This window comes from Nannobrachium achirus, assembly GCF_963921795.1.
Source record: "Nannobrachium achirus genome assembly, chromosome: 1".
NCBI lineage: Eukaryota > Metazoa > Chordata > Actinopteri > Myctophiformes > Myctophidae > Nannobrachium > Nannobrachium achirus.
In genome coordinates, this window is record NC_137810.1 from 26,993,655 (window position 1) to 27,018,335 (window position 24,681).

At 40.8% G+C, this 24,681-nt stretch overlaps 2 protein-coding genes across 6 annotated transcripts in view; one reads left to right on the plus strand and one right to left on the minus strand.

The window, feature by feature from the left end:
• The first annotated feature begins 2,049 nt into the window (after window positions 1-2,049).
• On the plus strand, window positions 2,050-8,529 carry usp1 (ubiquitin specific peptidase 1). The gene is made up of 9 exons (XM_080722471.1): window positions 2,050-2,159; window positions 2,699-2,929; window positions 3,523-3,667; window positions 4,723-4,839; window positions 5,127-5,299; window positions 5,853-6,523; window positions 6,963-7,121; window positions 7,350-7,551; window positions 7,659-8,529. Exons 2-9 carry the CDS (start codon window positions 2,760-2,762, stop codon window positions 8,467-8,469), a joined length of 2,448 nt encoding a protein of 815 aa, XP_080578597.1. The 5' UTR covers window positions 2,050-2,159; window positions 2,699-2,759; the 3' UTR covers window positions 8,470-8,529.
• A 5,031-nt stretch (window positions 8,530-13,560) lies between these two features.
• dock7 (dedicator of cytokinesis 7) overlaps window positions 13,561-24,681 on the minus strand; it is a 77,865-nt gene continuing 66,744 nt past the window's right edge. For 3 of the 5 annotated variants that reach the window (XM_080735443.1, XM_080735442.1, XM_080735440.1), the window contains 12 exons: window positions 24,474-24,632; window positions 24,113-24,213; window positions 23,719-23,911; window positions 23,484-23,627; window positions 23,042-23,173; window positions 18,510-18,644; window positions 18,014-18,103; window positions 17,625-17,861; window positions 17,376-17,519; window positions 16,913-17,019; window positions 16,117-16,284; window positions 13,561-14,340 (listed from right to left, as the gene is read on the minus strand). In XM_080735443.1, the coding sequence (XP_080591569.1) occupies window positions 14,298-14,340; window positions 16,117-16,284; window positions 16,913-17,019; window positions 17,376-17,519; window positions 17,625-17,861; window positions 18,014-18,103; window positions 18,510-18,644; window positions 23,042-23,173; window positions 23,484-23,627; window positions 23,719-23,911; window positions 24,113-24,213; window positions 24,474-24,632 (1,653 nt within the window). In that variant the 3' untranslated portion in view covers window positions 13,561-14,297. Of the gene's footprint in view, window positions 14,341-16,116; window positions 16,285-16,912; window positions 17,020-17,375; window positions 17,520-17,624; window positions 17,862-18,013; window positions 18,104-18,509; window positions 18,645-21,436; window positions 22,181-23,041; window positions 23,174-23,483; window positions 23,628-23,718; window positions 23,912-24,112; window positions 24,214-24,473; window positions 24,633-24,681 lie in introns of those variants that run through there. The other 2 variants (XM_080735441.1, XM_080735444.1) reach the window with 2 other exon arrangements.

The following is a 24,681-nucleotide window of genomic DNA, read 5'->3' on the forward strand; positions in this document are numbered from 1 at the left end:
GGCACAGGGGAGGGTAATCCATAGGGGGTAATCATTGGCACACTGGTGCGAGAGAGGATTGTTATTTTAAAATATATGTTTTTTTAAACATGGTCAATTAAATGATGTAACCTAATTTACAGCAAATTAAATCCTGCACATAATTCTACATTCATTAAAAATCTGAACTCTGACTGGGGAGGGAGTTGGGAAGATTGGTGGGTTATTGCTCGAGTCTAATGATAGTTATAACAATGTCCTGCCAATCAAAATATGTCAGAATGTTTTATGGCGAGTCATTAAAATGTACTGTATGTTGACGTGGCACACTGACTGTCTAAAATAAAAACATAGCACTTCATTTCAAAAAGGTTGCAGACCCCTGTCCTAATCCCTTATTAAAATAGTAATGTTTATGAGTAATTTGGTTAGAGCTTTGGGGAAGAACAGAATGTGCAATTGCCATGCAGTCTCGTTAATTAGGACATGGGGAATCAGCTATAATTTACAAGTTCCATTTCCTTATAGGCATACTAATCATGATGGAGTAAACAGTCTTGTCAACCCACCAGTTTTGCTTTGATATATTAGCCTCCATCCCACAGTATAGTGTGGGCTAGTGGTAGACTAAGATGCGCATACTGTATAGAGAGGGTGAGAGACCATTCTAATGTGCCACCATCCAGTATATGCCAGAGAGGTAATTGGGTTGATGGGTAAGTAGGTTATAGCAACTATGCCATGGAGTGCTGTCTAGTCTACTCTCATCCACACAGTACAAATCCTCAGTGTTAATGTGTCCATTTTGACCATTTGTAACTGAGAGTTGACACGTGTAACCAAATGGACCCTTATACTGGACGGTGTTCTGGCTATATTTGATTACTTTTGAACACTCTCACTGTCACAGTTAAATTGCATAAACTGCCTTTACAACGTCACCTGACTTAACCAAGCCAGATGAGCAGATTCTCGATACTCAGACAGAGCTCAGGCATAGGGGCTGCTGACCAAGCAGGCTCTCTGCAGCAGCAGCTGTCCTGCAGCCTGCCCTGCCTGCACACCGCCGTTTAGCCCAAGTACTGCGGGTAAAAGGCTGTATGCGAGCCGTTTGACAACTGCAACACACCTGACATGTCTTTTTCCTCATACCTGGCTGGCTGGCTTCAGGTATTACTATTGCGACTCTCACATGCCGATTTAACCAGCACCACCACCAGCACCACCACCAGCACATCAGCAGGCAGCAGCACACCATATATCAATTCATAATCACTCGAAATTAGGCAATGTCGTGATTAACAGTCCCCAGATAAACATGCCAAACACATTCGCGTTAATCTTATTTTAGCAGGAGGGAATGTGTAAATGTGCCAATGATGTCTTACCGTTCGTAGAAGGCTAAACCCTGCTGGCTGTCAGGCGGTGAGACGAGATGAGAGGATGGTCCAGAGAAGGTGCGAATGATGCTGCTCTGACATCTGTTTCTATGTCAGACAGCGCCCCCTGTTGGTTCAAGTGTACAGTAGCTACCATTACCATACCATACAGTAGCCATAAATTATAACTGCTTGTAGAGTGCTTTTACTTTGGGACGTTACGTCCCAAAGTAAAAGCACTCTACAAGCAGTTATAATGTATGGCTAACCATAAAGTAGGTGCGGAATAGGGATATAAATTGTTATTTCAGTATTCTTCAAAAAGGCGAAACGGAAAAGCTCTTATAATACATCACAAGCAACGGCATTCCCAAAAAAAAAAAAAAAAAAACATTATTCACGGTAGCATTTTTAGGGATATAAACGTGAATGTGACCTTACAAAGATGGCTTCCATAATAGTACCAGTCGCGTTCCACTGGTCCTACATTAAATAGGCGTCCGGTGAAAAGCCTGACATTTCAACATGCACTGTTTCAGTTTGGATTTATTTAGACATATCTGCGTGCATTCTCTGGCAATATATGGTTGTATGGGGTCTTTTTGATAATATTGTTGTCGTTATTGTTTGCAGATTTGACGGTTGTTTGAGCCTCCTTCCGGTGTCGGAGCGGAGGGTCTTGCGGTTGGAAAAAGCGCCAACTTCTGCTCGCCTCGTCCGTGTCGGTGCTCTGCAAACAGGCTAAAAATCGTGAATTGTGAAAAGAAACCGTGTTCAGTTTGTGCCTCAAATGAACCAGAGGTGAGCGAATAAAGCTGCGGTCAATGCACGGCTTTTGGCGTGTCGTTCTTCTCTGTAGGAACTGTTAGAAACGCGTGTTGTCTTTTTTTCTCCCTCCTCCCACTTCTTTCCCGCACCACCGCCACAACGAACGATGTGGGCCGGGTTGGTCTCTCTCTCTCTGTTGTGTTCCACACAACTCTTCCTTTTCGGTTTGTTGATGATCGCAGCAGTAATTGATTTAGATTTGTAATCCGTCGTAAACTTGTTATATTTCACCGTTTAGTGAGTTAATGTTCCCCTGGAAAAGGGCACCAAATAAGGCAGGTGCAAATAAGGACAAACATACAATCTGCCAGGTAGTACGACGTAACTACCGTGTTATGTAACGGCATTGTGTGGCCGACCGTCTTGTGTGCATCTAATGAAAGACGGATATCGTATATCTTGTATGTTATTTATACACGTATGATGTTATGTTAGCACGTGCGTAGCTTGTTTTTTTTAGGGAAGTTTAAACTAGACTTTGTGACTGTTTGCTTGTTTCATTCTGTGGCCAGTGGGGCGCGCTGTTGCCTCTCCTGTGGTCAGATCTGAAGCTATAACTGCTGCCAGTGGAAGATGCCTGGACTACAGGGTGAAACCGTGATGGTGGCCCTTGGGAGCCCTATCAAGAAAAGCAAGCTGTCCCTCAAGTTCTTCCAGAAGAAGGAAACTAAACGAGCGTTGGATTTTAACGAGCCTCCGGTAGATGAACTTAAAACCGCGGACCCAGAAGAGCCTGCAGTAAGGTAGGTGTCCATCAATCCCTTCATAAAGGGCAGTGGTGGGGAAAGTAAGTATTCATATGTTTTACATAACTAAAAGTATCAATACTGCAATATAGAAATACTCTGTTACAAGTAAAAGTCCAGAATTAAAAATGTACTTGAGTAAAAGTGCAAAAGTATTGGCATTAAAAAGTACCAAAAGTACTCATTATATAGAATGTCCCATTTGAAAGGTAAAAAAATCTTTTGAAAATAGCAGATCTACAAGTGAGCCAAAATGTGTAACGGGCTGTATAGTGGTTAATGTATGTTTTTTTTTTTTTTATAATCTACAAAGTATCTAAAGTGTTCAAGTAAATAAAAGTACAATATTTGGATCCAAGATGTAGTGAAGTAGAAGTAAAAGTATTGGAAATACTCAAGTAAGGTACAAATACCTAAAAATTGTAGTAAAAGTAAATCTACTTAGTTACTTTACACCACTGGGGAAGGTGGAGTGCAGTGGCGCCACCATCCAGTATGTGTCAGATCATGGGATGAATTCATGTGTTGTTTGGTTGCTGATGCTGACTTGGTTTTAATGTAAAGTCCTACGCCTTCTCCCCATTGTGCAGCAATAGTGATCAGGTGGTACCTCTCCCTGATCCATGTCCAGCCTCCCCAGGCCATCTTATGTCATGTGAGAAGAGCGAGACCTTGGTGCCATTTGCGGGATTGAACAACCTGGGGAACACTTGTTATCTGAATAGCATTCTACAGGTAGGGAATAACAACCTTGGGATGCTTTCCTGTTAGAAATCAACAATTGTAATTCCTTATTTTGGGCGAACATTCTGCAAAAATAATACCAGACCAGATCTAAAAGCTCACAATGGATCGCAATGCGACATGTTGTGAGCTTTTCCTCTACGTCAAGATTTTTGTATAGATGAAAATATTATTGCATGTATATTATGGAATGCATTGCAGCATATGGCAATATAACACTCAATGCAATTTCTTGGAGATTCACCTCCAGTGGCACAGACACAATATACTGCAAATTAATCATGATAATTGATAATACTGTGAGTTAACATGTGCAGGTTTTATGGCTGTATATGCATTGTACCATGGCAGGGCTAAGTTGGCTATTACACACAAGTGGCCACAACCTTCCAGTGCAGCACACAGTTGGCCATATCGATACATGATTTTGTAAACATTTACACAGATTTGTGACTTGCCCATAATGTAGGCTATTGACCATGCAATGTTTCTTATGGAACATGACTTTAGTAGACATAGATAGGGAAGCACAATGGTTTTGGGTGCCCTGCCCTAGCTATGAAATATGTTTTTTAATAAGCAAATAACTGCATCAGTTAGTTTAACATTGTGGTGATTATTCTAACCATGGCAGGTGTGTACATGGCAGCTGTTTGTCATGCAATGCAACATGCACATAAAATGCCTTGATGTTCCGTGGCAGTAATGTTAAAAACCTTTCTTGCACTAAGAAACAGTACTCCGCATTTACTGTACTTGTAATGTGAAAAAGAGTTCCAACAAGTCATTGTTTTTGGAAATATGTTTTCTTTTTTTATATACTGTGTACGTACTGTATATGTTTTATGCTAGTTCAAGTGTGAGTGGCTAATGACAGGTCCCTTTTAAAATAAAATGTAATTCTTTTGAATTGAAACAAAGAAACAATAAGGAAAAACAAAAAGCAAGATAGAAAATTACAAAACCTACTAAACTACAGGTATATTCCAACTGGTTGGCTATTCTAGTCACATAAAACATGAATTGTTTGATCATTTCTGTTCCAGGTGCTGTACTACTGCCCAGGACTCAGAGATGGCATCAAAAAGCTGAACAGCCTCTCTTTCTGTAAAGACAACGCAAAGGCAGAACCAAATGAACAAAGTGCTAAAAGTGACTTGGAGGTCAGTGCTAGACTATTTTGATTTTACAGTAGTTACAGTACACTTTACAATTGTGCATGTTCTCTAATTGATCAAATAAATCAAAAGTATTTGTATGCTAGATTTCAGTTTCCTCAAGGGATCTCTTTCTACCATTCTGACGAGTTTTGTGACATGATATCCCAGGTCATATATCATTTATTTTGGCTGGGATTGTGATTCAAAAATTACTTATTTACTGATATTGGTTATACAGTATATTTTGTATTTTCTCACTGGAAGAATTTTGCCCACCATGCTATTAACAGGCAGAAGATTCTTCTGAGGAGGTCTTGCCAGCTCACATGGAGCTACTCAGGAACTTCAACAGTCTCATCATGTCAATGGAGCAGCTACAGTCCAGCTTCCTGCTCAACCCTGTAAACCACACAGAAGAAGGAGAACTGTCCACACCACCTCGCAAAATACTCCACACACTCAGGTACTGGCTCCTTGGAAATCTGGCAGATCACAATAATAGTGCTCATTAAAATGTATTTTTCTTGTATTTGTTTTTAGTTAGTAAAGGAAGTAATTGTGTGTGTGTGTGTGTGTGTGTGTGTGTGTGTGTGTGTGTGTGTGTGTGTGTGTGTGTGTGTGTGTGTGTGTGTGTGTGTGTGTGTGTGTGTGTGTGTGTGTGTGTGTGTGTGTGTGTGTATATTATATATTTGTAATCTCGGCACTGCTGAAAAAGAGGGTCAGTCCGTTACCGAGACTTAACCCATTCAGGCCGGGAACACATTTTAGTGTATGGGAGGGGCTTACAGTACATGTACAGTATGTAGCAACATATTTGTTTTTGTAGGCCTAATTTTCTGATTTAGGCCTAACTATAGGTTAGGCCTATAAAGGTTAAAATGAAATGAAAATAAGCATTAACACTAATAAGACCCCAGTTCTGCAAATGTGGTCAGAATCCATTGGCTTATGTATTGTACTGTTATGTATTTATTATTTTTAAGTGTACCGTCTGCACATTTACTGTGTGTTTTCAGACAACTCAACAACATGTATGAAGGATACCAACAACATGATGCCCAGGAGGTGTTGCAGTGCATCCTGGGATATATCCAGGAGGCATGCGTCACCATCAGGAAGGAGCAGCCAGAACAGGAGGAGGATAAAAACGTACCAGAAGTCAAAGCAGAGAGCATCACCAGTGTGTGCTCCAGTGACACCGCTACCACGGAGGAGGAAGGCCAAGGCAATGGCAAGAGGAAGAGCGACACAGAGGCAGGAAACGCCAAGAAGAAACCCAAATCTGTCAAGTCTAAGACGTCCGACGCAGAGCAGTTGAGCAGACCCATGACCCGCTCCAAGAGGAAGTCCTCCAGCGACATCACCATGCACAGCAACCAAGACATAGACGGGCCAGATACACAGGATGGAGAGGAGCAGGATGGGAGCACCAGCGAGGAGAAAGGTGAAAAGCCCTCAAAGAAGGACGAGGGGAAGAGAAAAAAGAGAAGCAAGCTGGCCTGGCTGAAACCTACTGGGAAGCAGCCCAGTATCTTCTCTAAGTTCCGCAGCATGGGGAAGCTCAGCTCCACCACTGTAGCTAAGAACCAGGACAAACCAGGCCTGGAGACGGGGCTGGATAGTGAGAAAACTGGTCCAGAGCCTGCCAGTCAAAATACAGCTGAAAACAAGAAGATAAGTAGTCAAGGTAAGAGAATGGGGCTGTTCGTATAAAGTGCTACATGGACAACGTGTTTAAGTTGTAAATGCTGGGCAACATTGATTGCATCAGGGACAGGGAATATGTGTGTCAGTTTAAACAAGTAGCAGGTATGTATGTTCATAAGGTGAAAAAAAGTAGCAACGAATCGGTCCATAAAGGAAGCTAGTCTGCCTAAGGTCAAATCCACATAGGAAAGTATTTGCCTCATTTTCATGATGCACTTGCACTTAAGGAGTAATGCTTGCTTTCTACTTTATGTAATTTTAAGTCATGTTGAACACATCAATTATTGAAATCGGACTGAGTTTAATGTCTATCAGTCACTTAATTCACACCACAGTAAATGTTGTACATGAGCTTGTGAGGGCCTTGACCAAGGAGTGATGATCAAATCGTGGCTTCCACCACGGCTGTTTGTGTTCAGATGGCCTGGACCTGATGGAGCGGTTGTTCCAGGGGCGCCTGGTACTGAGGACTCGCTGTCTGGAGTGTGAGAACTACACAGAGAGGAGGGAGGACTTCCAAGATATCAGTGTTCCTGTACAGGAGGACCAACCCAGCAGCCCAGCTGACCTCTCTGAGGGTGAGGGTCTGACTTTCTTATACTGAATATATTACTACTGCACACACAGGCTTGGAAATGACAGCGTATGAGCATTAGTCACATGCACACAAACACTAGTATTAAATGAACACACCTGCGTGTACCCTGGCAGACTGGTGTAGGGGAAAGTTTCTTTGGACTAATATGAATGGCATATGAGATTAAAAGTCGCTTCTCATTGTAACTATGCATTCCTCTCCGCTCCAGTCTCTCCAGACCCTAAACCGGAGGTGAAGACTCTGAAGTGGGCCATCTCCCAGTTTGCCTCCGTGGAGCGCATCGTCGGAGAGGACAAGTACTTCTGTGAGACCTGCCACCATTACGCAGAGGCAGAGAGGAGCCTTTTGTTTGATAAAACTCCAGAGGTTGTCACCATTCACCTCAAGTGTTTCTCTGCCAACGGTTTAGAGTGAGTATAAGTGATAAGCTTCACAGTTTTCTGTTCATATGGCTTACAAATGTCAGCTTCATCCATATGAGAACTGACTGACTCTCTCCTACCCTTTTGCTCAACAGACTAGACCCATATGCGGGCCTCTCTAAGGTGAACACCCCACTTCAGACCCCTCTGACGCTGTCCCTAGAGGAGTGGTGCACGCAGTCCTCGGCTAAAGAGGGGAGACGCTATGAGCTGTTCGCCGTGGTCATGCACAGCGGCGTCACCATCAGCAGTGGCCACTACACCACCTACATCCGCATGTCTGACCTGAAAGACACAAGGCTCTGGCCGCAGGGTGAAGACAAAGTCAAGACTGAGGAGGGAGCGGAGCGGGAAACAGCCAGTGAACCGGTGCAGAAAAAAGAGGCTACGCTGGACTACGACGATGGCGAGGTGTCATTTAGCTTGAGAGGGAGAGCGCACAGCAATGGCGACGCCAACACAAACTCGGCCAGCAGCGTCTCTGGCAAAGCGGGTTGCAAGAAGTCGTCAGAGGGTGTAGTGGGACTCCTAGGTGGGCAGAGGAGTGTGTCTAGTTATGAGCTGACCAACGGAAGCAGCAAACAGGCAGACAAATCAACAGAGGGATCTAGGCGCAGACGAAACACAAGTAGCCTTGGGCAGAACACAGAGACTGAGCTGAAGAAGGAGGCCGAGGAAGGAGGACAGGGTTCATCTACAGCTGTGTGTGGAGGTGGAATGGAGGCTACAGAGCAGCAGGCTCTCACCAGGCTCCTGGATTACGAAGGCAAGTGGCTGCTGTTTGACGACTCGGAGGTGCGTTTGTTTGAGGAGGAGGATTTCCTGAGAGCCTGCTCTCCCAAAACCTGCTCCACATCCACACCCTATCTACTGTTCTACAGGAGAGCGGCTGACCCTGGACACTAAACTCTGCACCACCAAGAGTTTGTCAAGCCTCGTTTTAGCAGAACGTGAGATGGAGATGTACAGTCAGCTGATCGAACCCAGCCCCTGGCATGTCTACTAGAGGTTCTGAAAACTAAAAAGCTGTCATCTACTTTAGTTTCTGATTCATACTTATGGAAATGCAAGACTACACAAGGAAGTTTTATTCAGGAAAACAAAGTCCTGTTCAGATGTGGCTTCTATAATAGACTGCTTTGACCTCAAAGCACAGGGGAGTGCTTCTGCCATTTGTCCTATTGTTGTCTGGTTTAATATTCTTGTTTGTCTATTACCTCTTTCTAGGTCCTTTTTTAAAAATGTGTTTTGGTGTCTTTTTAGTGTTGAACCTTTTGGATTCCTTTTTACAACATGGAAAAGCACTTTGATACTTCAGATTATATTTGAATACCCTTTAAGTCAGCAGCTACCTACAGCTATTCATTTTGTTTGCAAAGGAGACTGGCCAAGTAAGTATAGATGGAATAGGATATTTTTTTACTTAATTTTTTTCAACCTTTTTAACACTGTTGTCCTTACAACTCAGGTGATGGTATGATGAGTCCCATAAATAACATTACAACAAGTAAAACAGTTGCAGGGTGTTTGTGAAAGGAAACAAACGTTTTTTCTATTTTCAACAGATTCTTCTCCCCCTTTTTCCATTGTTTTCCTTTATCCAATTAATCAGACAGAGAAGAAAAGAGACATAATCCAGAATTCCAAACACCATATAACTCTACACAATCAAATAAATGCAAAATAAAGGGACACATCTGTCAAACAATACACATCATTTTTAGTTTGCCATCACAGTGAATGTCACAACCAACCACCACAGCTGGACTATAGTGTCTAATATGTTTACATTCCAGATCGAATGGCCAATACTTTCACATTTTACATGTTTCCACATTTTGGTGACATTAGCTGTCTTCGAGTGTGCGGCTCATGAGATCCAATCTAATCCGCCCCATTATTATACTGTGCCAACCTGAGATTGTGGGAGCCCTGAATGATATCCACGGGAGTAATCCTTTTCCTTGCATATTATTGTGCACAGACTGCACACTAGAGGGATACTGGATCCAGAGCAAGTCTGCACACATTTCGTGCAGGATATTTCCCCTGTATTTCTGTGATTTGGGGCAGGACCAAAGGCTGCCAGTATTTGTTTTACATGGAAGGCACAATGGGGAGGGTGTGGTTTAAAATAATGGCCTATGTAATTTGGGAAGGAAATTTACATTTTGTCCACCTCTGGTAAAATATATGGCCTATATCCTTATTGAAAACAAAACATGCGGTTCCTACGCCAGTAGTATAATGGCCTATATGTCAAAGACAATGTGACTAGGGCCAATTTGTCACGATTTACAGGTTTACAATGGCCTAAGAGTCATTCAATCCTCTTATATAACTGTCAATAGTCATATATTGTTATAAACCTTTTGGGTGAAATGATTAAGAAATATATTTTGTTTTTGTTCAGTTTTTTTCAGTTTTCTGAAAGTCTGACATGCCAAAAAATTACCGTCCATTATTTTAGCAAGGTGACTATTTGAATAGACCATCCAGTGACCGGTGCACTGTAATATTGTGTTGCAATGCCATGGTTTTGGAATGGGATATTTACAACCTTGCACACTGGTTAAATCCTTCTCATTCCCATCATAAATCAATGGAAATCCTGCTTGATCTGGCTGTCAAGGCTAGGTAGTCTGCTGTCTAGGAAAGTTTCCCTTTTGGTCTACTTACTGTAATGTTCTCCCTTGTAGTCGTCCATTGTTTTCAGGGCTTTTAAAAATATATAAATATATGATTTATTCTTGTACATCTTTCAACACTGAAATTAATGCAATCTATGCAGTGGATAAACATAAAATATATATTATGGTGCACTTATGTATATAAATAAAACTATAGCCAACCTCGAAGCTGGTCACAAAATAATACGTCAAAGTAGTTGATGCCTAAAAAGTACCTCTTGAAATGTGTATAGACATGGCAAACATAATAGCCGGGGAGCCACTGGGCCAAAATGAGAGAGGACCTGTGATGTCATGACATACTCCAAATTTTTGTTTGTCCTATTAATTTGGTCAATAAGGTACACAGAATGAGAGGCCTGCTCTGCCGGAAATCCTGCGAAAAAAAGTTTCCCATTGACTTCACTATACTGGAAAAAAACACACCAAAAAAAGTAGCATGTGAGGGGTCAAACTAAGGGTTCTTCATGATTCTGAATCCATTGCAAGCATTTGTTTTGCATGAAAAACATTCCTTGGGCTAGATTTCAGCCTCTCAAACCTGTGAAAAGTGATGAGTCATCACTTTTCACCGTTATTTTGGTCCGTTTTCTAGCCCAAGGAATGTTTTTCATGCAAAACAAATGCTTGCAATGGATTCAGAATCATCAAGAATCCCTAGTTTGACCCCTCACATGCTACTTAAAGCATATTTTTTTTGGTGTGTTTCTTTCCTTAACTCATTCTGTGCCAGATGCCAAAATGGCTCCAAGGTAGCTGTGCCGAGATTTTGTATGTTTTTCTTTACTATGCAATGAAAAAAAAAAGATTTTTTTTTTATAATTTTTTTCCCCACAGAAACAGACACAGTTGTTGTGATTCAGTGGCAAAAAGAATTTTGGCAATCGGACAAATGGTTCCAGAGATAGAGCTGTTTGAATGAAAAAAAGTGTCCATCCACTAGAATGGACACACATGAACACACATTTTCTCAATCAGCTAAACGAGGGAGCGAACACACAAACAGAGAAAAGCATCTCTCTGATCTCAGGTCATTTTGACATCTTTAGAAAAGAAAAAAAAATGATTTTTTTTATTTATTTTTTTTCTATGTAAAAAACACAAAAACCGTCATAAGCCGTCATTGGCACACAGGGCTATTGGAAAAAAACCGTCATAAGCAGTCATTGGCACAGAATTGAAGTCGATGGAGTGAATATACAAATGGCCATAACTTTTTTTCGCAGGATTTCCGGCAGAGCAGGCCTCTCATTCTGTGGACCTTGATGACCAAATTAATAGAAAAAACAAAAATTAAAAGTATGTCATGACATCACAGGTAACATCCTATTCTTTGAGCTTTTGGGCCTGTGGCTCCCCGGCTATACTGTATAGCAGCCTGGGAAATGGGATATTGTAGCTATTGTGCTGTGCTTCTATTGGTGCAATAGACCAAAGTGCCATATTGCACAATTCACAAGATACATTTTAGATATGAAACGTTTTAAAAATGAATATTTCCTTTGTAGATGGAAACAAGCTTGCCATTTTATGTCATTTACAGTGTTGTACCTCTTATACAGATGTAGTAGTCATGCTATGACGGACCTGTGGTGTGTTGTACAGGACCAAGGTGTTGAAACTAGTAATGTACAAATGATCAGTTCAGGGGTAACTGAATTAAGTAAATTAATTTAAGTTTCCATGTTTTATAGTATCTGAGAACGCCCAATCAGGATGTCAATGTGTCCAGCAATACTTGCCTAGTCCATTCCCACCATGGCCATTGTGATGCTTGCTGTTACTATTCATACATTTTCAACCTGTTTAGAAAGACTTTGCAATTTGCATATGGCCTTTTTGTGATTAATACTTTTTGGTATTTTAGATTTACACCACATAAGCGCTAGAGACTAGAAAAAAGGACAAACAATAGATGATAACTACAAATCCAGCATGCCAATTATGAAAGGTTAATTATCCATGATGGTGGAAATAAGACCAAGGCGTAAGTCAGATAAGAGACGTGAGGAGAAGCCCTGGTGTAAACCTCCCACCTATCTCATCTCAGCAGATAAGTAGATACATTTATCCAGAACTTTGAAGCACAGCCTTTCCAGTGCCACTACTCGGCAGGGAGCATTGTGGAGAGAAGCATCACCCAAAACACAAACCAAGGGGAAAGGTTTCAACCTCCTAGATTAGAATATGCTGTGAATTTCTCCCCCAGAAGTTGCATACACATACAGTATGTTAGGACGGACCAGCATTCTTAACTTAGTCTTGACTTGTATGTACTGTTAAATGGGTCCAGTAGACCAGTGGTCCGGGGACCACTCTTGAGAGGGTAAAATGAAACCAAATTGTTTTCATTTTACGCTCTCAAGAGTTACATTGTTGTTTACAAGAGGTCTACACAATTAGAGGATGTAGAATAATTGTTATTTTGATCAACATTTGCCTGTTCTCTCCCCTAACACAACAGTTTGTAGGAAGTGTAGACAAAATCTTATCCAAGTAACGACAACAAATTCTGTCTTGGGTCTCAGAGAGGCTAAATCTCATCAGGTGGTCTGTGGCTCAAATACCCAATAAATAATGGACCTTGATATGAAAAGGGTCAAAAACCACTGCTGTAGACCATCTTAAAACTAGAAGCCGCTTCTAACTCCCTCAGTGAAGATGGCTCTCAAGGCAGCAGCCCAAACTGAGCAGCTTGTACGGTACATACTGTATATAATATTCATTATATATAGCAGAGGGGGAGCATTAGGTCTGTACCAATGTCTCAGTTGCATATGGACTATTTCATCATGCACATGCAAACAGGTGAAGTTTGCCAGCTGCCCATACATTCCATTAGGTGATTGAGTTTGTATGTTTAACAATGTGAGGAGTCTAAAATTAAGTTGACAATGGCGTTTCCATATTTACACTGTACCCTCATTCCAGCTTAAAGTGTTGCTGTGACTGTAATAAGTTGCCACAGAATTGTATCCATTCTACCAATTAGTTTAGCTGTTAGCAAATGTGGGAGTCTGGGAGAGCGAGAAATTGTTTTGAAACTGGTATTATTTTGTACATCTGTTATTGTTCATTTGATAGTAAAATATTATATATTCATATTTTGTGTGTGGCATTTTAATTTTGTGAAAGTGAAAGCCAGTCAGTATTGTGAAATCAAATCTGATTAAAATCAGGTTTTCAATAACATCCCTTACTTACTATATGTCTCAGTGAAGTGAGAGCGTCATATATGATATTTACTGAGCAATCTCCATCGAAAGAAAAAAAAAACAGGTATATCATTTGGACATTAAAATATTTATTTAGTAAAATATTTAAAATAAACAAACTACATAAAACTGTTTGAGGAAGTTTGAAAGAAGTCCCGCTTTAAAACAATGTAGCTTAAACTAAAAATGATAAAGCATCATGATAAATAATGGTACAATTTTTGCACATTTTCCTTTCCCCCCATTTTGGATTAAATAGTAAACTTTCAAGTTGTAAAATGCATTTCTACACTGTAATAAAAAGTGCACACATGAAATTGAATACAGATTTGACACATCGTAAGCAGTTATAAAGACTCCTTGACTTTTTAAATATCCCCCATTTTGCAGACACTTGTCAAAAAGTTCAGGAAAACATTTCTGTATTGGCACTTGACATAACCATCTTAACATACAGTACATTTCTCATTAAAACCAAAGGGTACCATTTGCCTAAAACTGTCTTTTTGGCTTGCAGAGGGCAGCCTCCGTAGTTTAAATACAGAAAGCTTTCTAGGGTGGCTGAAGGACCGCTTGCATGTCTGACAAATGCCTGACAAAAAATATAAACATTAAACTTGTCAAGGTATTCCTTTTAGAACCACTTTTGTCCTACTGGTGGAGTAACATGTTATCTGTAAACAAATTAAGACACTGGAATGACGTACCAAGCTGTAACACTTTCTTTTTTGTTCATTATCAGGAACACTGATCGACTTTCTGGAGACACTCATATTTACACTCGGTAATAAATTAATGTTGTAATCCTCACTTCTTTTTTTCTTCATCTTCAAATGTCAAGCTTCCGAAGACTCATTCTGCTGAAGGAATCCCTGGAAAAACAAACCAACAGCTTAGTTTACACAAGAACAATATCCTACTGTAATATCCTGATATTCTATATAAGTAATATCCTGATCTTCTATAATATACAGTATATTGATTTGACATTGTATGGCAGTTCATTTTCTCTAAGTTATTATTTTTGGCACTACTTGGACAAAACTATTTCGCTGATTTATGTTCACACTGTGTTGCTTTGCTAGTGTGAAAGCGGCCTTATGTGAAAGCCAGTCCAGACATTTTTGCATTTATCTCCACCTCTTCAGGTTGTCACATATTGAGTCTAATAAAAGTGATTAGGAGTAAAATAAAGTTCATAACGTGGATAGTGATGCAAAAAATAAAGACCTATGCTTAAACATGCTTAAAATTCAAACTACCTTGTCAAGCTGTCCGTTTGCTGCATGTTTTTAAAGAAACAAAAGCAATAAGACATTGAATCTGGGATACAATTGAATTAATATAGACTGATAAGTTACTTTTACAGGTTGCAGGTCAGATCTAGAGCAGATACAGAAATGGTTTGTGTACTGGATCTGCCTGATGTCATCAATGTTAAGCCCATATCTTGGAATGCTCATTTATGGACCTACTGTGTCAGTCTCTTGTGGTCTATGATTTCAGTCATCTCCATATTTGGGGAAAAGTATATTTCAATTAAAGCCAATGGAGAAAATTAATTCACGAATAAATATATATATATATATATTAAACTATATAACGTTTCTCTTAGCAAAATGCACCCCTACATGTCCCGATGAAGCCGGTGGTCGATTTGACATATGGCCCTTTATTTTAAAACTATTGGAGGAGTAGCGTGGTAAAAAAAAGGTTTATCTGGAAAGATGGATGGATGGATGGAACTGGAAGGAAACTAAATAGAAACCAGGAGATCAGATGAACATCTCTTTCTTGCTTTCTCTCCAGTGTTGATTTCGTCGATTAAAACTATGACTAAAAACGTTTGTCAACTGTTTTTTTTTTTTTTTCCAACTGACGAAAACTAAATAAAAACTAAGCTGTGATGACTAAAACTAAGACTAAATATATTGACAATTTCGTCAACAAAATAAAAACTAGACTAAAACGTGGGGGAGGGACTAGTGGAGAAGAGAGTAATTTGGTTGCTCTCAGGTGTTGTGTGCTGAAAATAGCCGATCTACAAGCTCACAATGCGTCGCGCTGCGACGCGTTGTGAGCTTGTAGATCTGCTATTTTCAGCACACAACCAAGTGTAAAATCTGTCATTACGATGCCATCAAGGCCCGCCAAAATACATTTCAGTTGACTAAATCAACTGCAGATTTAGTTGACAATATATTGACAATTTCGTCAACAAAATAAAAACTAGACTAAAACGTTGGGGAGGGACTAGTGGAGAAGAGAGTAATTTGGTTGCTCTCAGGTGTTGTGTGCTGAAAATAGCCGATCTACAAGCTCACAATGCGTCGCGCTGCGACGCGTTGTGAGCTTGTAGATCTGCTATTTTCAGCACACAACCAAGTGTAAAATCTGTCATTACGATGCCATCAAGGCCCGCCAAAATACATTTCAGTTGACTAAATCAACTGCAGATTTAGTTGACTAAAATCGTATGATATTTAGTCGACTAAAATTTTACTAAAACTAAAACTTTTCAGGTGACTAAATTATGACTAAAACTAAAAGACATTTTATTCAAAAGACTATGGCTAAAACTGAATCGAAATTTGCTGTAAAAAACAACACTGTTTCTCTCAAACACAGTGTATTTTGGTTGGTCCTACCTATGGGAGTTGACCTGCAGGACAGGTTTGTAAAGCTGGGGGATCTTTCTGTTGATGAGCGGCTGCAAGGCCTCTTTGAGACGATGGTAGTTCCTCTCCAACTCCCTCTGGTACTCCTTCTGGTCTGGACCAATCAGACTCTTGTTCTTCCGTAGAGCATCCTCACACCTAGTCAATGAAAGTCAATGACACACCGCCACGTCAACTTGTCCATTCAATACAAAGCATGCATTTCATTCATCTCTCTGGATGAAAGCAGGAGTGAAACGTCAACATGCAATGTGCTAGGAGGAGTTCACAGGAAAAAATGGACCAGAAGATTCAATTTAGGCATTTGGCAGACACTCTTGAGCTACTTCAAAAGTGCAAGCTCTGATGCTAGGTTCTTCGTTTACCTATGATTCTATGTCTATGCATTTGATGTACAGTATGTGTTTACCTTGCTTACTGTAAGTCGCTCTGGATAAAGAGCATCTGCTGAATGCCAAAACTGTAAATTGTAATAAAGTAGATTTGCAAGAACATATGGTAGATGGAATGTCTTCTGTCTACAAGTTATACTGCAACCACGGTGTAATATTAACTGTAATGGATATCACTTTATACTGGATATGATGGCCAGATCTAAAGTCTCCATATATATAGAAAACAGTAGTTTATTAAGAGGCCCTTACTTTGCTCCCTGTCAAATGCAATAATAATATTAACTTTTCACCTGGGACATTAATGAACTGCTAACATTAACGGAATGGAAAGTGCCCTAAAAGTGATTAAATGTTTGCAATTACAGGTGTACCTCTTGGTGAAGTCTTTGAAGCAGAGACGTAGCTTGTTATGGTGTCTGTAGAGCTTTGGATCACTGGGGATCTCTGACAGGAACACCTGAGCCACCTCCAGAGGGCCCTGATCAACACAACAAAGGTAATACCACATTCCTGAAATCATTCCTGTGAAATCAGCGGAATTCATTACCAATCATAAATCAAAACATGTCAATTTTGCTTCACTGTTAGCAAGTTGTACCTACAGTATGTAAACAAACTTTTTACATAAATGTTAAACGTTGTGAGCTTGTAGATCGGCTATTTTCGGCAAAAGGATCTGGCAGAGGGGAAAAAGTAGGGGACCTATAATTACTAGTAGACCCCTGGGGTGCACCGGTCAACCAGTGGTTAACTGATATGTAAGCTTTACATCACCAGCAGGTTTGGACTGGTGCCTGGATATGTCTAAACACCCCTGAGAACATTCTAGGTTACCTGGTTGACAGTGGTGCCTACTGAACCCTGGAGCACCATCTGCAGCATCTTGGCGTCAGCAGGGTCCTGGTGGGTGGCGAAGGCCAGTTCCTGAGTCTTCTTCTGCATGTCCTCTATGGCGACCTCAATAGGCATGGAGAGGTACTGGACAAAAGACAAAAGGTTTTTAGTGACAAAGGTGGATGCATAATACCTCAAGATCTGGACAAGATGTAGCATTTGGCATGCATGCAAAATAAAGGACTGTACCTCCTCCTTGTGGATTATGTTGATACGCGTCTTTATGTACGGGAAGGCGTGGGAGGTGGTGAGGGTGGTCTTGCGTTTGAACTGCTCGTGCAGGTCCCCGTGCGCCCGTCCGTCCAGGGTGAACGGGGTGCAGTACACAAAGCGCCTCAGGTTGTAGTTCTTGTCGAAGTACGTGATGCGGTCCTTCATCTCGTATGTGTCGAAGTACGGCTCCACATACGTGATCTGGATGAATGCCTGGACAGTGAAAAATGTCATTATTTCAATAAAAAAAGAATGAAAAAAATAGAGGTGTCCATAATCATAATATTTTGATTAGCTGATGAAAATATTCACCTCCAAATCACAAAGGGGAACTGTGACTCATTATTCTCCTGTGTGACACTGACCTTGTTGGGATCCAGTTTGCACTTATCCACTGGGTTAGAGTCCTTAATAACCTCCACTTGTTCCTCTCCAAACCGCTCGCCATAGAAACCCTGGGGATGAACACAGCAAACATGGCCAGCTTAGAACCTCTCCACAAAAATAGTTACAACCTACTGTATCTCTATGGAGGGTAGTTTTGATTTATGACGAATTGTATAGTGATAAGAGTCTACACAGTAGACACTATTTGCACTTTAAATTAAGACTGAATTGATGAGGAACAAGTTACTCTGAACAGGAACTTACTCCATTTAGCGCTCACAGAACAAGAGTAGCTTTATAATTGAATAAGATTTGGTCCCAGGATGAGAATTCTCATTCGAATCCTGTGCTAAAAATGTTTAAGAGCTCAGGTATACAGCAGGGACATAATGTAGCTGCATTCTATTATCTTCTCAATAGCAATAAGACCATCTGGCAGAACGCCTGGTAGGGGAACGCTTATGGTGTGTTTACCTCCAGTCTATGTGAGATTTCTGCCAGCTTTGTGATGGCAGGCTCTTTGTAAACAAACTCCTGCTCATCCAAGTCGCCAAATTTGGACCCATAAAATCCAACTCGGAAGTAAGTACCAAACATTCTCTTCCCATCCTGCAGGGGAAAGAGGAAAATGTTAACCATGAGCAAGACAGAAAATGTTTCCTTAAATAAGGATGGTAAAGTACTTTATGTGAGAGAACAGTCATTGATACTGGGAGAGCTACAGTTGGCATTTTATTGACTGTCTAACATACACAGTAGGTCAGTAAAGACCACAAAAATAAAAGATAACAAAAGATAATGACACATTTCAGGTGAGTCACCAACAAAGACTTAAGCTTTCAGTCTCAATAAACACACTTGACTGTATGTAAAATGAAAAGAAACCAACTGGACAAAGGACAGTAGAAATACTTTTAGTCACCCATCAGGAAAACAACAGAGGGACAACATTGATAAAGCGTTCTGGATAATCGGTGTAAACAGATACAGTAAGCATTATCGTAATGGCAGTGCCATTGTGGACCCTTGTATACTGTAACTACAAGTTAGTGTAAAAGGTTTGCAAAAGGATTTCATTGTTTGTTGATATATAATACCCAGGAATCATTCTAAAACCGTGGTAGTGCAAACAGGTCAGCAAACCTGGCCTGTACTGTTAACAATGGATGACTTTCACAACGTTTCATTATGTATGAATACATGGATAACATACAATACCATCCTCTGTGTACTTATGCTATGAGGTTGTGTGTTCAACTGTTTGCGGAGATGTCCGTGGACATTAGTGACAGATGGTAGTGTGCTGGGCAATTAACTGAAAATATATTGAAACCAATATTCTGAACCAATAACCAACTTATAACTGAATAATTGAGAAGCAAGGTCGTAGAAGCTTATTCTCGGTATCAGCCGAGCTCTAGACCCATGGGAGATGTATTGCTGAGGTGGAGTGCAACACCTACCATACAAACACTGTATCATACTTCATAGTACAATGGGAGCATACAAAAATAGTGAAAATAGCCTAACTACCATCTGATCTCACAAGAGTTTGTACATCTGCTATTTTCACAATGATATATATTTTTTTATAATTGTTTATTAATTGATGCAAAAGTTTGAAATAATCGTGCTATTGATTTGAAGTCATATCGCCCAGCCCTAGTCTGCATCTGATGCCAGAGTCAAAAGCCTCCTGGTCCAACTCCACACACTTGGTCAGTAGTAACCCTATCGCTCCACCGTGACAGAATCCTGCAGCCCTTATACATAGATGGCAGGCTAGATGATACATCTCAAGCGCAAACTGTATTTACCAGGCAACACAGAGAATCCACATAACATGACAAAAAAAGAGAGTACTGCATTGTTTGAAATTGTTCAGAGTTGGGGGTTATATTCAATAAATAAACTATAATAAAAAATGTTTCTCTTTCATGAAGACATTCTAAATGCATGTCATAAGCAGCCACGTTCAAAAAGCAAACTCTATCACAATGGAAATTGGCAACCATTCCATAACTCAACCAACTTGTAGGTCATGTACAGGAAACATGAGGAAACATGACCTAGAAAGAAGCTCTGGCAGTTATAGTTAGGATGTGTAGTGGTACATCTACTCGTTTGGGGATTACAGGTGTGAATACGTGTGTGTGTGTGTGTGTGTGTGTGTGTGTGTGTGTGTGTGTGTGTGTGTGTGTGTGTGTGTGTGTGTGTGTGTGTGTGTGTGTGTGTGTGTGTGTGTGTGTGTAAAGGCGCGATGGAGCAGGTGGTTTGAGGGAGGGGGCAAAAAAGGTGTTGAAAACCAACATTATTGCCTGCCTTTTGTTAAATATAACTGGATACATTTCATCCCTCATTGTTAAATGTGTTCAAATTGACAATGGGGAAAAGAGCATTTGGGATCATATGTACAAATCAAGAGCATTTACTGGGCCAAACAGGGTTGCCACAGCTTAAGGCTGCTAAGTGCAGCGCATTTGCTCGGTGTCATCAGCATGTCATTTTGTTAGGGTAAATTAAAAAAGGTAAATTAAATACCCCTCAAAACTAGGAACTTACCACAACAAACAATTAAGTAAAGTGGGAAGGTAGGGTCGGCAACCAGGGGAATCAAAAAGGAGAAAAAACAGAACAAATTTTAATTGGGTACTTCCAGAGACAAACTAAAATAACACAAACTAATCTTCAAAAAATACAGAAGCAAAAAATATGTAATTTTATTTGAAAAAGAATGCAAGCTCTTTATGAGGGGTCTGGACCATGCGCAGGCGGAGAAAGTAAAGGAAGATGAGTGAAAGAAAAATACAGAAATAAGAGACTTAGTAGCCCTAGAAACACGCCATTCAGAGCAACACCGTCTCAACAGTTGCTCCAAAATAAACAAAGAGTGCTCTGTCCATTCCATGCAACAAACCATGAGGACACAACTCAAAAGTTAATACCTGTTAACAAAAGAATAGTATGAATGTAAATAAAAGCCAGGGGTCGATTTAGTTTGAACTTCTGAAACAAAACAGGGAAAATCAACAACCAATCAAAGTGATAAATCAGTAGTTTACTGTGACAATAGAACCCTCTTGAATGTAAAAGTAAGCTGGCTCAGAAACTGGATCTGGTTTTGACCCAAATTGAGTTTGTAACATTAATGTTAATTAATGTTTTCAAAAGGCAAATGTAACTGGGTGCGTGGTGAACAACGGCCCAAGGCTGAAGGGGAAATGGAGAGTAGAGCCCTGTCCATATTAAAACGGTGCACTGAAATCGAACCCTGTGTCCTGGGATGAGATGAGATCAGTGGTGGAAAGTAACTAAGTACTTACTCAACAACTGTACTCAAGTACAATTTTTAGGTACTTTTACTTTAATATGTCCATCCTTCAACACTTGATACTTCTACTCTACTACATCTCAGAGGCAAGTATTGTACCCCAATAATTTTTTAATTTAGTTTACAAGTTAATTTGTAGATTTCTATTTTTAACACCAAAACACTTAACCCCCGATTTTGTACTTGGTCTATCGACTATAGTGGGTCTACAACCCCACAACGTGTGGAATTGTAGGCTTGTAGATAGGCTATTCTTGAAAACAAATGTGAATGCAGGACTTTAACTTGCAACAGACTAGCATTTCTACATTGTGGTACTGCTACTTTTACTAAAATAAAAGAAAATCTGAGTACTTTTTTCCACCACTGGATGTGATGAAGAGACGTGTGTCAGTGTGCCCAGTGAATGACAGTGGTCTGACTGACGTGCAGAATGATGGGAGAGTATGACGACGTGCGGGTGATGCATTCAACCAGAACAGTTTGTCATTAGTGTCACACGCTGGCTCCCATGCAACTGCCTGCCAACACGCTCATGTTAGAGACAAGCTCCTCCTCCACAGTACGAGTAGGAAGAACAGAAGGATAGTGGAAGAGGAGGAGGGGGCTGCCAGGACGTGGCAGTAAGGGTCCCAGGGGGGAGCAGACAGTCAGCGTTGTCTGCAGATGTTAATGGTTCGGATGTACAGTATGTAACACAGCAAAGAGAGCAACAAGACGCCCACGCGGGTAGCGATTAAAAGATGAGAGTAAACAATAATGATAATAGTAGAGGGGGGGCCAAGCAGGAACCACCTACCTCCCAGCCAGTACTCTGTGTGACAAAGAGAACACAGGACATGTAAACAACCACACATACACTCACTCACACACCCACACACACACACTGTGTAACGTTACATCCAGGGGAACCCAGTCTCCATGGAGTGAATCCAGATTACTCACGACCAAGCTAGCTGAAAGCATCATGGTTATTATTTCTGAATTATACGAAGAGTCATGAATCTTGTTCTCCTGATTGATGGTCAATTTGAGTTCGCTAAACAGAGAAAACTGTAACCTGGGGCTAAAAAGTTTAACTTTACTTTGTCAATACTTCACACTCGCCAGCAGTCCAAGAGACACACCTCAATACCAACATGCACTCAACATGTCATACTTTCTTTCATACTAATATTAAGTAAAAAATGCACAGGAAACACAATGACAACTCATAGTCACACGCAGAGCTGCATCTGTGTTAAGACCACTGTATGGATTAAATCCATACATTCCAGAGATTCCCCTTGCATTTGGTTCACCAGTGGCATCACAATTATGGTATGTGAGCAAATACTGCAAAAATACTCAACAAAGTTACAACGTTGATTGAATATTTAGGACCAATGTTTAACTTAAACGTGTAGATCAGTAATGTAGGATCTCAGATTGTTTCATCCCATTTTAATACCAATTCCTTGTTGCCCATGACCGCAAACTCAAATACATGTCTATGTCAAAGTGTGGTGTGCTTCTGTCAATTCTGGTTGACTATTATTTAAGACACTAATGTATTAAGTGCAAAATATTGTTTTGGTTCTTGTATGAATCCAGAGGTCTGCTGGAGTTTATGAAGAGAGAGAAAGGGGGAGAAAAAACAGACAACATACTGTATACACACTGTGTGTGGTTTTACCTGGTGGACGATTTTGCCAAAGGCTTCCTGTAGTTTACCATGTATGGTCGCTAGCTTCTTGGCATCTCTGTTGGCTTCATGGATAGGGATCAGTACCTTGTACACCTCGTTCACTGCCTCGTACATGCCGGCCTGGGACCAAACAGGACAAAGTGGGATTTGGACGTTTAATGAGAAGACAAGAGGCACCTTCTTGGTCCAGAAACAAGGAGTCCCTTGTTTTCAATACTCCTCAATTAAACCCAAAATGTGTTTTTAAAACAATTGCAGTTAAATAAAATAAGAGATAATAAAAAAACAATAACATGAAATTACCTTAATAGCAAAAATAAGTGCAGTGCACAAATGACTTACAGATTCACTTGTACAGTAAGTACAGTATATTTGTTAATAATTCTTGCAAGAAATATAATATAATATAGCTATAAACAATATATCTCACCATAGAGAAAGAGGCAGCAGCCTGCTCCAGGAGTCCTACTAGGCCAGCCTCTGTGAAATACTTCCCAGAACAGATGCCCTCCTCGTCTGGGGAAACCACGTCATCCGAGACCGCCGACTCTTCCAGCACATTGGACGAAATGTTCTGGAACACATGGATGATGTTTACAAGGTCTGACACTGGCACAAACACTACAGCTTTCGTTGAGTAAAGTCGACTAAAATATTGCCTTTACCTGGAAGGTGACACAGCCAACGGGGAGGTACTTCCGGTCCTCCAGCATGCTGAGGTATTCCGCCACCAGGGCGGCGCTGTGCACCAGACACTGGGCAGCCTCGGCATGGTTGGTCCTCTCTGAGTGTTTCCCAGCCATGTTCTGGAGCCATGTCAACCGCAGGTCTGGAGAAGTCTGGTAACCCTTGGCAATCCTGACACACACAAACACACATATTAAATACAGGACCCAAGCACATCTTTTACACACATTTAACGCACATGTGCAGTACACACAACATGGTTATGCTAGTTTAAGACAAGTGGGTTTCCTGTGTGTGTGTGTGTGTGTGTGTGTGTGTGTGTGTGTGTGTGTGTGTGTGTGTGTGTGTGTGTGTGTGTGTGTGTGTTCCTACCGGTACATGAGGTCTATGAGCATCTCAGGGTCTTCTTGATGCTCCTTCATCTTCACTGTGTCAGACAGGATCATGTGGAGGTTGAACACAAGATCTTGCACCTGAGAACGCAATAGAGACCATTGTATTCAAAAAGTACATCAATCGGTTTTGTTATCGCAGGGCATTTATCCATCGATAAAAATAAAACATTTAACTTGACAAGGCAATGAATAGCAAAAATATAAAATCTACAGGACCACAACGCACAGCAATATACTGTATATTATGGCTTTGCGATTTCCTGTTTTCACCATTGAGAGTGGTTAAAGGACATAATCAAATCAATCAATCAATCAATCCCTACGGTCTCCGTCTGTACCTGATCAGGGAAGGTGGTCTCCCGCAGCTCCAGATCCTCCTCGCCGTAGGTGAGGATGGTCTTGAGGGAGCGACGCAAGAACTCCTCGTTGAAGTTCTGCGACGTCCCCACCAGCGAGGACAGGGACATGGTCACCTGCATCTTCACCCTGGCAAAGTTCTGGAGAAGCGATCGCACGCGCACGCACACACACGCACACACGCGCACA

Bases quoted from the DNA above. Each gene is read 5' to 3' on its own strand.
- usp1 (XM_080722471.1), top strand. From the start codon at position 2,760: ATGCCTGGACTACAGGGTGAAACCGTGATGGTGGCCCTTGGGAGCCCT. The intron at 5,300-5,852 runs GTACTGGCTCCT...GTGTGTTTTCAG, and splicing joins AAAATACTCCACACACTCAG to ACAACTCAACAACATGTATG. The intron at 7,552-7,658 runs GTGAGTATAAGT...TTTGCTCAACAG, and splicing joins TTCTCTGCCAACGGTTTAGA to ACTAGACCCATATGCGGGCC.